Raw genomic sequence first — 16,163 nt, 5'->3', positions numbered from 1 at the left:
ATCCTTTCTCAATTCATCTCCCTCCCTCATCAGAGTACACACTACTATGGACGTGGTAAAACATATTCATACAATCTTATCCCCTGGTCACTTATAAACCTCCCTCATTATTATTATTCCTAATACCGGTAATCAAATATTTTGGTCATCTGCTCTACAACGATGGGCATACATGACAAGGACTCCCAGCTATCTTGTAAACAGTACCTCTCTGGAACAAGAAGTAAAGCAAGAGTCTCAGGGTAGTCCATCAGATCTTAATAGCTTTTTCATTGTCAATACAATGTATTTATGTATTGACAATGAAATCAGAAAACTGTCAATAACTATGAATACAATAGTTCTGACAAAAATGAATGGTGTAACGTCTTTCTAGTCTCTCTATATTGGTGCTACGACTGCTTCCGGATCACTACCAAAATAAAACAGAGAGAGGAGTTGAGCAGAGAGCTGAATCAGTAAAAAATTTTGTTTTTCAATTTGGATTTGAAAAATGGATAAAGGGTCGTGATTTTTTTTTCTTTCTTTTTTTTTTTTTGGACCTGGGATTTCAAAAGGAAAAAAAAGTAATGGGGTTGTTATTTTTATTCTTTTTTTTTTTTTTGAAATCAGGAAACAATTCATTTTCAGATTTCTATTTCTCATTAAAAAATAAAAATTGAATGGTCAGCATATACTTTGAGCTCCATATAAAAACTATATAATTGAAAATATAATTAGCACTTTTTTCTGCTTTTCAGAAACCAATGGCACGTTTAAATAATTAATGCATCTATTAAAAATAATTTAGTTATTTATTTATTAGGCCTACATAGGCACGCGTCACCCTCCATAAAGAAGAGCCTCCTTGATTATATGCCTAAATGAATTGCCATACAGGCCCTCCTCGTTCTGAGAGGTTTCTGTCACATGACTCCTGTACTGCGGTGGAAAAAGTGCGGAAGAAAGTAATGAACCCGAGAAATACCTGCAGAAAGAAACGAAGTAATCTGGACTTCATTGCAGCAGAGAAGAAGAACGGAGATGCCAGAATTACACAATGAACTGAGCTGAGAAGCCCTGAGTGAGTCTATGAATTAAAAGTCTCTGTTTGGTGCAAAGATGTGGGTTATTGAATGGAGGAAGTTAAAGTTTGGTAACAAACATGCTTTATAATGTACGGATTGAAACATCTAAACGTTTAATCAGTGAGATTAATTTGCTATGAAGATGCATATGATCCGTGTTAGCAGGGAAACTGTGAACTTTAATCTGTGTCAATAACAGAGCAGCAGTTTTAGTCTCATTTCTGCTTGCAGAGCGGATGACGCGCCTTTCTACTGAGAAAGTGCTTTTACTGGAGTCTAAACTTTAGGTCTGCAAATTCCAAGTTATTCATCACTAAGTTTATTCATTATTGTTATTTACAATATTTAAATTTAATTGCATAATTCCATAGTTAAAAAGGTGCAGATGATTTTTACTAAAAGGCTGGAAATAAGGGTGAAAAATAGCTGCTATTGTGAGTAAAATAAATAAAAGTTGTATTTCTGAAAATGTCTTAAGTGCAAAGTAAAGGCCTTGTAACTTTCTCATGAAACTCTAATTCTTGTTTATCATATTTCCTTATTTTACTTCCCTTTTTCAAAAATTTTACCTAAATGTTCTTAATTCACATCAGGTTAAAATATTCAGACACTGAGCTGCAGTGTCTGATGCTGCAAAGCGTTCAATATCATTGTCTTTCACTTTAGTAGATGGAAACTTGGTCAGCAATATGTTTATGTAAAGGTGAGCATTAAAAGGGATTTTATTTTGTCATGCAGCTTGTTGACCAAGGACTCACTCAAACTTTATTTATAAAGCACATTTAAAACAACTGGGGTTGACCAAAGTGCTGTACAGGAATCATATTTGCAGAGCAAAAGATACAAAGTGAAAGCTAAAATACATAAACACAATGCAAAAGGAAAAATTGAATGGAGATAAAATATAATAGGATAAATGTTTCAATTTAAATACAATAAAAGGAGGACTGATAAAAGGACTTTGCATATATCTATATAAAAAAAATGTAAATCCCTTAATTGTCCCACAATGGGGGAAATTCACTCTCTGCATTTAACCCATCCCGTTAGGGAGCAGTGGGCTGCCATTGTGAGGCACCCTGAGAGCAGTGATCAAACCACCCGGTACTTGCAACCTTGCAAGCTCCACTAGGCAAACACGCCCCCTATTAAAAGTTATGTCAAGGCCTGCTGTCTGGATTAATATTAGAGGACTTTTCTCTGCATCTTGGCTGCTTCCTTATCCAACTCAACAGTGCCGTGGGGATTTCTGACAGATTTACATCAACTATTGTTTACATTTAACCAATAAGTTGGAGGAAAATGAGACAGGTAAAAGTGTGATTTAAAATATATAAATATATGCACAAAAAATTAATTTATGTTTTATTTATGCCAGCTTTACCCCTCATTATTATTAATGGAAAAATCCCCTTTAACTTAACAGCTTTCTTAGAAGTGCTGAGCAGATTCTGGCATGTTTCCACTGCATGATTTATTTTCCATGATGAGCTCCAAGTCTTTGAGGTCGGAAGGGCAGGGTAGGCCTTACTCTAACTGATTGAAGTCAGGCTTCTGGCTGGTTCAGAACGTTAATATTACTCCCAGTCGGAAGAAACATGTTGAGTAAATTGAAAATGTTACTTTTAACCTAAATCTGCCAGCAGTTGGAGGTATTTAGGCTTCCTACATCTATAACATTTAGAATTTATAAGTAGCTTCTAATTTCTTTTTTCGGCTTTCTTTTAAACCTCTTAATATCAGTGACCTGTACATTTCAAAACCAGAGTATCATGATTTATTTATTTGTTTAAATTATTTCCACCGTTGAGCCAAAATGACTGCAAGCATCGCTTCTTTTGATTAACAGTACTACTCGGGTGAAATAAATGTTAACTGTACTAGAGAGCAAGTTTCTGCATGTGCTCCAAATGGTTGAAGAACAGCATTCAACTACTAATGGCTTACATTTACAGGCACATACCTAAAACTGCTTTTAAAACAATTTTTGGGTAAAACTTTTTGGTTTTACTGACCATTTATTTTTTTCTATGGGGGGGGATTATGTTTTTTTTTTTTATGTTGTAATTTTAGACCTTTCTCTGATTTCATCTGTATTTAATTTAAGTAAAAATGAAATTATAAACATTAAATGTATCATTAATGTATCATTAATTTTTTTTATTTATAGAGACATAAAACTGGACTCTCAAAAGATAACACAACACCAGAAAATTTGACTTTTCTGATACCCAAACCTGGACGAATGTGCATTTGTTTCCAGCTTAACTGATTTTCTGTCAAAAGCAACAAATTTGACATCAATTTTCCTACTGTTTGCTCATGTCTGCTTTAAGTCTTTACGCTTAACTTTGTTTTTGTTTTTTTTCATCTTTCCAGTATTTTTTTTACAGCTCCAAGGTTTCAGAGCCTATTGTTAGAAAAGAAGAACAGGAAAGCTTCTCTTGTCCAGATGAGGTGTTTGTTGATAGCCAGCGAGAGCGCTGAGGTGCTCTTCCACTGGAATGACCGGGAATATCGGCAGAATATTCAGCAGAAGTATGGTGTTTCTCAGGAGGGAGGCGAGGGGGTAAGGAGGAGGGGAAAAAAATGACTTCTTCCTTCCTTCGTGGTAGAACTCTTAGCAGCAGCCTTTCATCTCCTGCTCTTTGTTATAGCTCCCTGCCTTTGAGGACATCTTGAGCACTTTGTTTGCTCCTATCATTATCTCCTGCAGCACCTTGGAGGACAGTTACACTACCTTCACTACTGAGAACAACCATGTCTATGTTCTACACCAGGTACGATCTGCTCGTCATATGTGGCACAGTTCTTAGAAAATAAAATGCCTCCAACCTGTGAGCTCTTTATGACCTAGTTCTGAAATGTTAGACAGTAGAGCACATTTGTACTGCAGTGACCTGAATGAGGGCCTCTCTCTGGGCGAGGCGTCATATTTGTCATGTGAGGGGAGTTATAGAATCAAGCCTTTCTTTGTTTGCCTGCAGCACATGATGGCGTCAAAACCTTTTTATCGTTTAAAAAAGAAATCAAAGCAGAACAATGTTAAAAGCAGCTCTGATTCACATTTGATGTATTTGTGCTCATAATATGAGACCCATCTGTGTAATATTGTGCCTGTTCAGTTTGATGAGTGTCTCTACATTGCTGTGAACGGGGATGGCGGAGAAAAAGAGGACGATCTCAGGAGAAAAATATACGTGCTTAAAAAGATGATCGAGGTCATGTTCGGCATGGTCACGCTCAGCGGGAACCTCCTGAGGAAAGAGTAAGATTCTTCTGTCGCTTTCATAAGCGCTCTGGGCTCCTTAAAGCAGATGTATGGCTGACGCCTGATCCGCTTGGTTCGCCTTCAGGCTGCGACCTCAGGACACGGAGCAGAGAGCCAGGCTCTGGAAGTATCTCCACAGCCTGCTGGACACCTACAGCCTCCTCCGGGAGAACGACCAGAGCTTCTTAGTGGAGGTGGAGCTTTTCTTCTTCGATAAACAAGACGTAATTTAAGAACAGAATGTGGATTTTCCAGATAATGAATAAAGCTAGAATAAGACCTGTTCAGGAATTACGGAGAAGTCAGCCTAAAAAGTAAATATAAGCTTAGTTTTTTTTTTCTGCATTCTGCTCACAAATGCAAAATCCTTTCCTTTCCAAATGAATCCCTGCAGTCAACCAATTTTCTCTTGCTTTTAAATTAAATATAGATTGTTAAAGTATAAGTATATATATTAAACCTCAAACTTTAAATTATGAATTGGTTTGATTGTTTTGTGTCCGTTTCTGCAGATTTAGGCTCAGGATTTTAACTCAGCCTTCCTATAAGAAAAAACTACAATTTCCTTTTCATAGCTTTTCTTTCCATCCTCAATTCAAAACTGTGATTAGAAAATAAAAATATACAAATTTCTGAACATTTAATCTTTCATTTATGATGACAAATAATTTAGGCCCTAATATACTGTAACATAATATGGCCTCAACATCATAAGCTGCTGCCCCCACTGTGTTTTGGATTTTCTATTATTTCCCAACCTAAAATGTTTGTTTCACTTGTTAATTATTCTGAAATACGGTGAAAAACTTAAAGCCAAATATAAGATCTAAAACTGATGATCAAAATAAAAAGCTTAGCAAAAACACAGTCATATTAAAATGTGAATAATTCATATAAAGGTCTTTAATGCAGCCCATAAGTACCCATCCTCACTGCAGCATTTTATTATATTTAAATTACAATTGTGTTTACTTTAAGCAGAAGGACCTACTGTTATCCTACAGAATAATCTTTTGTATAATTATCTAAATAAGTATCAGGGTCACAATTGAAAACTGAAGCTTTATTTTAGGTTATTGCAACATTTATACAGAAATAAACTCTTCCCCTAACAGGTTTCCTTAAATGCCTCCTTCTCTCTCAGGCAGTAGAGAGGTTAATTCACCCCCAGCTCTGCGAACTGTGCATAGAGTTCCTGGAGCGCCGCTTAGTCCAGCAGCTCAACAGCAGTGTGGAGCGAGCAGGAGAAGAAGTTCTGCACGCCTTTGTCCTGGTTCACACCAAGCTGCTTGCCTTCTACTCCAGGTTTTATATAAACATCCCAGTTATTCTACAATCTGTACAGTTTACTATATATGACTCCTGTTAATTACATTTATATCAAAAATTGTCAACATCTCTGCTTGTTGCTGCAGTCGCAATGCGAGCATCCTCACCCCCTCAGACCTGCTGGCCCTCATTGTCATGGCACAGGACATGTATCCCAGTAATATCGATCTAGACGACACGAGTCCTGAGGTATCTAAAGCTAAACTGCTAAAACTTGTTTCTGTTCCTTTCTATATCTAATCATTGTCTGTTTGTCTGTGAAGGATGTTGAAAGTACATCTGGTTCCGGTCCAGAAAGTTTTTACACCCCAGAACCGTCACCGTCCAGTAGAGGGTCCAGCGGCTCAGGTGGAAAATTGTTTAAAGTCAAATTATTTGTGAAATACATTGTTTCTGTCTGTTTTTTCTGAAGATTTACATTTTGGTTCACCAGAGAAAGCTGGGCGAGGAGAAACTCCTGTGTTTGAGTTTGTGGACCCAGAAATCCAGGTCAGAATATTACCGCTGGAAGTTGGTAATGTGCAAAGAAAAAGTGACACTTTTAACCGTCGTCATGTCTTCAGATGGCAGAAGACAGCTTGCACACTTTGGAAATTAGCCCACTGGACCCTTCAAGCCCTCGAAGAGTTTTCCTTGAGGTTTCACACAAAGACGGGCTATATCCCATGATGCCCCACTCCATGTACTGCCTCTCGCTGTGGCCCGGTATCACACTAGTGCTGCTCACTAAGGTTTGTGGTTATAGTCAAGAAAGTATTTTCTCCTTTTCCTTACTTCCACTTCTCTCCTTGTGACACATAGCAGATAGTTTAGCTGTTACCTTCCTGATACGTTAAAAGGCAAATGGTTTGACCGATGTATTGTTTTGTTTCGTTTAATTTTTTTAGGATGTCATCCTTAGTTGGGCTGTAAAAACACATTGCATGATTCCTAGATTGTAAAAATGCTATGTAGCAACCTCTTTACGGGTGTTCAAAATAATTTTCTGTATTGGAAACTTTGAGTAAAAACCATCATTATAGAAAGTTACTGTTTTGAATAACCTTTTTCATGCAAATTTATTGAATATGATCATATCCATGTCAGATTCCCACCAGTTCAGTGGCCATGTCGGTGTATAAGTATCTGGAGGACTTTGACAAGCTAGAAAAACGTTTACATGAAGGCCATGGAGGTCCCCCATCAGCAAGAAGTCCTCTCAATATGCAAGACATACGCACCAAAATGGATAAATTCATCAAGGCTTTGGGGACCAGTGAGTTACAGGTAGTTGTTTTTTTTTTTTTTATTTGATACCAGCTTTGGTACTGAGCTTAGAGGCTGTCAGGCTTTTTGCTAACTAGTTTTATTATAATTATTGTATGTTGTAATCCAGCTTGAGTAAACCTCCTAAGATTCTTTACATATTTGAAGGAATCACGTTTTAAATGTTGGATATTTATTCTTTGGACTTCAACCAATAGATTTTCTAAATCTCTCCCAGTCTGCACACTTACAAAATGTCTGGGTAGAGTTTAAGACCCGAGCATACACTAAAGGAGGCCCCGGGTTCAACAAAGAGTAAGTCCTCTGCTGCCCTCTGGTGGCCACACATCACCTTAGAAGAAGGTGTCTGAAGCTTCTTTGAATGATCTCTTACGTGTTCCTTTCTAGGCTAATCCCGTGGTGTAAGAACATGAAGACCCAGCTGTGTGGCATATACAGACAGTGTTTTCTGTCTGATTCTGCAGATCTTACTCAGCGTCTCTCCGCAGGTCTGCAGGAGCGAGCCCAGGCTATGGTTCGGTGCGTATCAGTCAACTGAGAAATGTCTATTTGTTGTTACAACACAATCACTAAATGTCTTTAAAGCACTTTTTAATGTCCTTTTATTCTCTCTAACCTTGATTTATTTTATCTTAAATATTTGCTACTTTGCTTCTCATAGAGAGAAACTGATGGACTGGAAAGACTTCCTGTTGGTTAAAAGCAAGAGGAACATAACCATGGTGTCATATCCTTTTTTCAAAATTGCCCCAGCCCCTATATGGGCCTCTGAGCTGGAGACGGCTATGTTGCCTCATCAACAAAAGATTATTTTATACATTGAATCAAAGATTAGAGGAATGTGCCGCTTATATAAAAGATGGTTAACCCACTAAAGAATGCTAATGCAAATCTTAAAAAAATGTTTTATGAATTTTGTGAGACAATTTTTATGCTTTTTAAAAAAAAATTCGTTAAACTGCTTCTCCAACATCATCATCAGACATGCTCAGAGCAGTCCAGCAAAATATGGTTAAACCATGTTTATCTGCATTTTAGTTGTTTCTTTCATTAGATTACACATTATATACCATAAGGTTAACATGAAATGAAAACATAAAACTCAAAAAGACTAGATTTATGTTTAAATGCAAAGCCGGAAAAGTTAGCCACTGGAAGTAGCGTAGGATCCCATTTCCGATGCAGATCGGACAGAGACAAGTGATAAAACAGAAAGGATTTTAAGGCATTTCTTTTCTCAGGAAATACATTATTATCCTTTAACACAGTATATTTTAGTATGTTTACTATTTTTCGGGAGGGAAAACATCATTTAGGTATTTTTGACAAAATAAAATCGAGGACGACCTGGATGTATATCTGGATGTGCATGCACAAATTAGCTGATAGCGCATGCGCAGAACGGATCGTGCTTCCGGACGGATCAGGTAGTGACACTCCAGGGTGAAGTCAGAGTAGTTCTAAAGTAGTTTACTGCTGGTTTTCTACACAGATATCCAGCAGGTTAAAAACATCTTACAGTCATATGGGTCTTAGGCACCTAGAAAAAGTTAAAATAATATCATTGGATATGAACTTTTTTGAAGTCTGGAGAAGTATCAAAAAGGTAAAGATTAAAAACATTTTTATTTCCATACTATATCTCAATGCCACTTTATTAAAGGTGTGGCTTGTACTTTATTCTTTGTATTTTTATGTCATTCTTCCCCCTTTCCAACTGTGGAGTTTGTACTTTAGTGAAACAAAGGAACAGGGACAGGAGAAGTTGAGCCTGGAAAAGTTTGATATTTCAACATTGTACCCTTGAATGTCCTGGGAAACCATTTTTGTAGCACTTCAATTTCAAAAAGCTTCCAAAATGAAACCCTCTTTGTATGGCTCTTGACCAAGCTGATCTCACTTACCTGGAGGATTTCCCGGGTCTCGTCCATTTTATCTGCGTGGACCGGTCGACTGGCCAAATGATCGCTCCGTCACTCAGCATCACGGAGCGCACTACGTCTGAGCTGGGGAAGGGGCCTGTGGCCAATTACATTAAAAACAAGGTCGGACAGCCTCTGCTTGGTCGTAGAACTTGACTGTTTTATGTGTGAAAATAAAATGTGATCATTTAGAATGGAGAATTTAAAAAGTGAAGGGCTACTAAGCTACGAGCTCATGACTACGAAAGTAGTCATGAAGAGTTAGTAAACTGGTAATAGCTGCTCAATATATTTTTATAGTTTCAGCTTAAATGTGCAGCATGATTACAGTAGTGTTTACACTAAGTGCAGGATGTCAGCCTGTGGTATGTGACGTTAGAAAGAGGCATTTAAGATGGTGCTCAATTGTTGCAGATTTCTTTTTCTTTGCTGGATAAAAAAAATAATAACTTATTTTATTTATATTTTATTTTATTTATATTTTTCATCTTTTTTTTTCTTTATTGCTGTCTCATTTATCCTGAAGGTATGGGCCCTGGTCAGGACAACCCGCCGCTATCTTCAGAAAGGTTATTCTACTGTTACACTGCGTGATGGAGATTTCTACTTCTGCTACTTCCTCTGGTTTGAGAATGAAACTGTAAGTTATCCTCATTGCATGCAGCACCGTCCACAATCATTATCAGTTCTATAGATCTTCAAAAAAACTTTTATATAATCTTATTTTGTCAGATTTGGTGACCTAAACACATTCCTGCAGTTTTTATTTTTGTTTGTTTGTTTACCTCCCTTATCTTCCATTGTGTGTAGCTGTAAAAATGTCTGTCTAACTCATCATCTAGATTTGTTTGTCACAATTGTGGCTGTTTTAAACTTTGTATTATTGTTCTGGCTGTAGATGCATGGCAGCAAATATTTTCTGTAGTCACTACTTGACATAGGCAGATCAAAGCATGTCTGCCTACTTAGACGGCCTGTTCTTTTGTCTATGCAATTTTGAAGAGGGACTTAGAGAAACTGGCCTCTTCCATTGAGGAGGAACTATTTTCTTGAACCCGTCTCTTTTCTTCTGGAAATTAAAGTATATAAACAAATAAATGTTCTTCCGTATTTTAAGGAGTACCTAGGAAATATTACCCTCAGCGTGATCTCTTTTGTATACCCCATTGAAACAAAGTCATTTTAAAGTCCTTTACTAAATATACATTAGATATGCCTGTGTACATTTTCAGTCCTGTTACTTATCCAAGACTCTTTTGTCAATTTTGTTGTCTCGTACTTAATCCAAAAGATAAATGCTTTATTTATTTAGTTTAATGAGTATTATGGGGCCAATAAATGTACCACTGAAGATTCTATCAATAATTCCAGTTTATCTGTTTGTTTGTTTGTTTGTTTGTTTGCTATAAATAATTTTACCAAAATTAAGAATTGTGTTTTTTTTTCTGTTCTGAGATCATTATACTACAATAAAATATATTTTTTTTGCTGCAAATTATAAATTATGACTGATCCATCAGGGGTATAAGTTGCAGCCAGTGGACATACCGGTTCTACCCGATGACTCTCCACCCATTGGGATGCTTGCCTGTGATTACTACAAGTAAGTAACAATACTTTAGAATGATTAGTTAAGAAAAAAAAGAAAAGCCATTGTTTACTGTTAATATAAGCTACATTTCTAATAGGAGGCTCCTGCGATACTACAGCAAGAACCATAAGGGGGAGACGGTGAAGTGCTACGAGCTGCTCACCGTTCACCTGGGGGTCATCCCCACAGAGATCATCCTCCAGCACTGTAGACAGCTGGCAAGCAAACTGTGGGAGCCTTCACGCAACCTGCTGCTGTAGAACAAACATCATCCTCAAACAGGGAGTCCAGAAAGTGTCCATCTTTTTGTTTCATTAGGTGCCAACAGGAAAAATTGCTTCCACCTGTGAGGCAGGTGGAGGCCTCTCTCAGGTTTCTATTTCTTTTTTCCTGATGTTTTTGTGTAAAAATACTGAAATAATTTGTAAGAAACAAATGCTCAAATTAGCACAATCAACCGACCCTGTGAATTAACACAGCCGTGGGTGTCTTTCATCAACCCCCTCAACCTCAAATCACACTTTACATCCTTGAAGATTTGTTTCCTATTTATTAGCAATGCACATGTATATATAATTTATGTAAATGTTTCACCATTTTAAAGTTAGCAGGATTTGTACTTTTAAAAGTGAACATACTGTATATTTTAACTTTCAGCATTAATTACATAAAGGATCTAAGCAAGTAAATGCTCCGTCTCTTTCTTTATGAGAGTTTAAACTATAGAGGAAGTAAATCTTGCCCTTTCCTTCATCTGCGTTCCCGCCATCATGAACATGTGGGTTTGTGGAAACGGGGATTGGCACAAGTAAAAGTTTCCACCTTTATCTTACTGGATGTTTTTCATCAGAGGCTGTGAAATCCACACAAGAAGCATCTTGGCGACAAAGAGCGACAAAATTGACAATTTTCAATAAAAATCTCTTTCTGATAATTTTTTTTCTCTCTAAATAAGAATAGCAGTGTTCTTAGATTTCTTTTATTAAGTGTTTGTAAATAAAAAGAAAACATGAAACCATTCATTTACTAAACATCAAGGGTATCAGTGTTCTATCGTAATTCAAATGAAATATATCTTTGTTATTCATACTGTGTTTTTTATTTTCGAAATTCAGCTTGAATTTAAATGAAATGAAATTCCTTAAGTTAGTTTTTGCAGCCTTTTAACATTTACAGTCCTTGCTTTGGCATTCAGGCTTGGAGCGTTTAAAGGTCAGTCCTTGCTGTTGGGTGAGCTGTGCACACAGCTGATATTAGAGGACTCTGCAGCAACTCACACCCAGAATGGGGAGCACAATGCGGAGTTCAGTGGATTCACTTAAAGAGCTCCCGTGAGGTCGGTCACCACGCCTGCAGCCACCAGGTCCCCCAGGAAGAGTTTTTCAGCACTAACATCGTGCACCACCTGGAAGATTTTGAAAAAGAAATCACAGCAACAAAAAATATATAAGACTAGAGTCAGCCTAATCCTGATGGGGTGGATTTAGACAAATCTCTGAGGCACCCTGGAAAATATGTCAAAAGAAACCTTAAAATATAATCAAATTAAGCCTTTATTGCATTAGTACAATCTCACACACCAAAAATATTTGTTTGGTTTGGAAAAAATATCACATCTGAAAAAATATTGAATAATAGCTGTTGATAAAAACAACTCATCTATTAGCATTCCCAACAATATCTTAGAATATTTTTTATCTTAATTGCATTTTATAGCTTTGATATTTTCATTTCATCAAAATTTCCCACAATTCTAGTTTTTAATTTAGAACTTTCTGTGTCTGTGGAGCATAAAAATGACACAGAATGCCCTATATTTTAGCTCCTGGGGCCACCGTACCCAGAGACCAGGGTAGTAAGGGAAGAGAAAAAATCTCCAAAGGTCATTGGCAGAAAACTGAACCAAAAAGCCTCATGGTTGGGTCACTAAATATAAATAATAATTTGATTCCTACCTGGACATTTATGTTTGTGTGAATTTTGTTCAGGGTTGTAGATAATGAATGATCTCTGTGAGTACAACATTTTCATGGGCTCTTATGTCACGCTTTGTTTTTTTCTGTTTTGTCACCAGCCTATTGTATATTATTTGATAGTGCCTAATAAGACACTTTAAAAATCAATCAATCAACCTACTTGCCAACCAATTTTTTTGAGAGCAGTTCCTTAAAATTTTTTTCTAAAATTACAAATAAATAAAATGAATATAAGCCTCTTAATTGCTCACATAAGACTGAAATTGGAATTTTGAGGGGGATTTAATGGTAATCAGGCAAAAACTCATTCACCATCTCTGCTAAGTACAACATAGGAGCTGTGCTGCTGTGGGCCTTTTTCTCTAGTAAACTCAGAGGATATTTTTCTATAGCACATTTGCACAAAAAGTGTACAATGTATCTTTAAAAAAGAGTAAAGGACACATGAACAACGCAACTTTTAGCTAGACAGACAGTACACCATCCACAGCCATCTAAGCCCTCAGATCTGCAGGGAAGAGTGTTAAAGAAACAGATTCTGGATGATCTAAAATAATATGTCAGGAAAGGAGTATTTAACAGTCTAAGCACACCATGTAAAACGTTGCAGGAGAAGATAGAGCTAGCATGACAGGATTCCCGGCAGGGGTACCAATAATCCCTTCAGAGACTGTCTCAGCAATCATTTGGTGACAGGGTTTTTTAACTGTGAGATTACACTAGTGCAATAAAGGATCAAATTCAATAAAGGATCAAATTTTTCAGTACTTGTTACACCAGTGGTACCAACTAGTACCCCAACATCCCTACATCATTGTGAGCTTACTTGAGCTTTCATGGTTTCCATGCGCACCGCCCCGTAGTAGTGCAGCCTGGCCTTTAGGTGCTGCATGTTGTATCCAAACCCTGCGAGGCTGACCTGGTCACACAGCTGCAGAGCCATCACCACAGCACTGGCACCTGATGTTGGCCAGCGTCTGCCTCCTGACGTCTTGATTAAAAAGAGAAAATGACCCTTTGTTTAATGTTGTAAAGCAAAACGAGATCCTCATATATTAATCGGTTACTCCATAGTTACTGCATAATTTCATAAAATCAGAAATTAGTGTCATTGTTCTTTTATAATTTGTTGGTATTTGCTCATCTCAGTTAAATTCTTGGATGACCTATGCATAAAATCTAGCTTTGTGTTTTAAACAAATGCAGTTTTTTCAATAGGAAACAGATGAATTATTTAGGGACTTACGTTTCCCTGTTTCTGGGCATATTTCTGTAAGACTTGCTCCGTCTTATGAATGATATCTGGATGGAGGATCCTGAAGCTTTCTGGTTTCAGCGGGATATCATCTACTACCTCCCTCCAGAACCACATTTTGGACCAGAAACTCTAAATACATGAAGAATAAGTTCAATTACAGCATTTTATGATGAATAGATGGGGAAACTTGTAGCTTATATTGCAAAGAAGGCCTAATGCTAACTATAATTCTGATGCTGGTTTACCAGAGGCTGCTTGGTGATGACAGAGGTCAGCCAATCCAAGTCCAAGTTTTTAAAGACCACCAGAGCTATCATGGCTGTGTTTTTGTACTCATCAGCTGAATGAGGCGCTGCCTCTGGGTACATTAGGCGGATGGTGGTGAGTGATCCAGCATCTCTCTCAAATCCATGCACAGGGGCATTGTTCAGCCTGGAAATTAGGTTGAAACCAAAAAAGCTTAAGAGTTGCTTCAAATGATTTTTTTTTCCACAACAAACACAAGGATTATTTAAAAAAAGTTTGAATATGATTTAAAAGATCATGTTTTGGCTGATTACATTGGACAGACATTAGATCTTTAACTTCCTCCACTTATACTATATCACATTAAAAGTTAAATTCTTACTGAACTTCTAAAAAACTTGAAGATCACTTCCAGTCAGGAGAAATAATCTACAAGGCTTTTGAAAGTGTGACATCCCTTAGTCGGGCCAAGGATTGATGTGGCTTTTGAAATAATTTTGAGCTGCCCCACACTGCAGAGCAAGATGATTCAGATAGACACCTTTTCTCTAATTTTGTATTAGCATAGGAGGTTTTAGAGGCCAATTTACATCTAAATTTAAAAATTTAGCCTTGACACAATGTATATTTCTTTCATGGTTCATGTTGTTTTTTCATTATATCCCCAAAATTATAGACCTTGCTTTTATTAAAGAAAATTTCTCTATTAAGACCTGAAATGATTGGTTCCATTGTTCCTTGTTTCATTAAAGAAAACATTTAATTTGTGCTATAGGTAAAGAAAATATATATATTATGACATTGATACTCTTTAACTTCATTCAGCTTTTTTATAATCATTTAATCATGAGATAAGTAATATAAAATTAAAACAGTTTAACTTGGATTGGATATGTATATGTAGGGTGATTCTTTGGAGAGAAAATGCTTCAAATATGTCAACATGAATCCCACTGGAGGGAGTGTTGTCGTAGCAGTTGTTTATGATGGTTTAAAAGTTAAAAGTATAACTGTTAAGAGGGCTCTGCTTTAGCGGTGTGGGTTAATGACACTTTTAACCTTTCCATAGCCTAAGAGTGTTTAAGCTTATTTGTAAATATGTATTTATGGATTTTAAGGTTTAGTGAAATTTGTAATTAAACACCTTTCTAAAGGAGATTTCTAAAGAATTTAAATTCTTAAGAATTTAGACTTTGAGTTAAAAGTTTAATGCTGACAAGAAATTTGAATTTGCTGGAGCAATTTGTGTAAAGGCTTTCCAAGGATTACTTAGGATTAAATCACTGTTATGGTTAGTAAGTAAGTAAACCTATTTTAAAACATTTACAGGCTGCAAAAATACTAGCCATAACTTTATAGTTCTCCTTTAATCGGATTACTGCATTTACTGTCATTTGTTTAGAACTGCTCTTTACTATAGACAACTAAATATACAATTTATTACAATATCTTTTATATTACATTTGACTGATTCATATCCACATACCTGATAATGACATCATACTGATCTATGTGAGATCCAAGATGGCTACCATGAAGAACACCTCCACTCCCCACCACCACACAGCGCCTGCACCTGCCTTCTTTACTCAGAGATAGAGGCAGTCCGGGCTGAGGCATAGAGGCAAGGGCCAGGGCCAAATGTTCTTCAGCCCCTTGGAACCCCCCAGGAGGGGCCTCATTCCATGTCCCAGGTCTGTGCTCTTGTACAAAAACCGGGAGGTTCACAAGGCCCTTAGAACAGGCAAGCATCTCGAGGTGGTCCAGACCCAGGCGAGGTTGACAGGGTTGTGAAAGCAAGAGTGCTGATCGATTAAATAAGAGCTGAGGAGAGAGGAGCATGCTAAAATATGTTCTTCTGCTAAATTTAATAAAGATCCTGCTAACGTGATATTACATAAATTTTTTACCAGATCTTTGGGATCCTGGTAGTCATTGTCGTCTGATGACAAATTATTTAAGGGGAAATATGCAGGAAACAGAATCACAGAGTAGCATCCGATCAAAAGTAGCAGGCTCAAGGTGTAATTCTCCTTCCTGAACAGAAGATAAAAAGACAAATCATCAATGACATGCTAACTGTCTATAGACGTAGACTAAGACTTCCTTTATTGTCATTGCACAAAAAAACACAAGGTAAAATGTTGGCAACGAAATGTCGATTACTTGGCTACCAGTGTAACAGAGCTAAGAACTTATTCCTGCACAATAAATATGTTTTCTATAACTAAGAGCTA

At 37.0% G+C, this 16,163-nt stretch overlaps 2 protein-coding genes across 4 annotated transcripts in view; one reads left to right on the top strand and one right to left on the bottom strand.

Moving 5' to 3' along the window:
- The first annotated feature begins 929 nt into the window (after positions 1-929).
- On the top strand, positions 930-11,157 carry hps1 (Hermansky-Pudlak syndrome 1). Its single transcript, XM_015377623.1, has 18 exons — positions 930-1,063; positions 3,447-3,636; positions 3,725-3,847; positions 4,193-4,335; positions 4,424-4,532; positions 5,483-5,643; positions 5,754-5,856; positions 5,931-6,015; positions 6,101-6,156; positions 6,231-6,398; positions 6,754-6,933; positions 7,151-7,227; positions 7,321-7,452; positions 7,595-7,660; positions 8,834-8,978; positions 9,382-9,495; positions 10,376-10,458; positions 10,544-11,157. Exons 2-18 carry the CDS (start codon positions 3,520-3,522, stop codon positions 10,704-10,706), a joined length of 2,025 nt encoding a protein of 674 aa, XP_015233109.1. The 5' UTR covers positions 930-1,063; positions 3,447-3,519; the 3' UTR covers positions 10,707-11,157.
- A 316-nt stretch (positions 11,158-11,473) lies between these two features.
- Positions 11,474-16,163, bottom strand: part of LOC107086591 (lactosylceramide alpha-2,3-sialyltransferase-like) — a 7,707-nt gene continuing 3,017 nt past the window's right edge. For all 3 annotated transcript variants that reach the window (XM_015377639.1, XM_015377642.1, XM_015377640.1), the window contains 6 exons: positions 15,837-15,963; positions 15,413-15,750; positions 13,926-14,112; positions 13,669-13,809; positions 13,249-13,413; positions 11,474-11,851 (listed from right to left, as the gene is read on the bottom strand). In XM_015377639.1, the coding sequence (XP_015233125.1) occupies positions 11,765-11,851; positions 13,249-13,413; positions 13,669-13,809; positions 13,926-14,112; positions 15,413-15,750; positions 15,837-15,963 (1,045 nt within the window). In that variant the 3' untranslated portion in view covers positions 11,474-11,764. The remainder of the gene's footprint in view (positions 11,852-13,248; positions 13,414-13,668; positions 13,810-13,925; positions 14,113-15,412; positions 15,751-15,836; positions 15,964-16,163) is intronic.

Source organism: Cyprinodon variegatus, unplaced genomic scaffold, assembly GCF_000732505.1.
Source record: "Cyprinodon variegatus isolate N-32 unplaced genomic scaffold, C_variegatus-1.0 Scaffold157, whole genome shotgun sequence".
NCBI lineage: Eukaryota > Metazoa > Chordata > Actinopteri > Cyprinodontiformes > Cyprinodontidae > Cyprinodon > Cyprinodon variegatus.
Note: the sequence above shows the minus strand (reverse complement) of the source record. Positions and strands in the feature narration are given on the sequence as shown.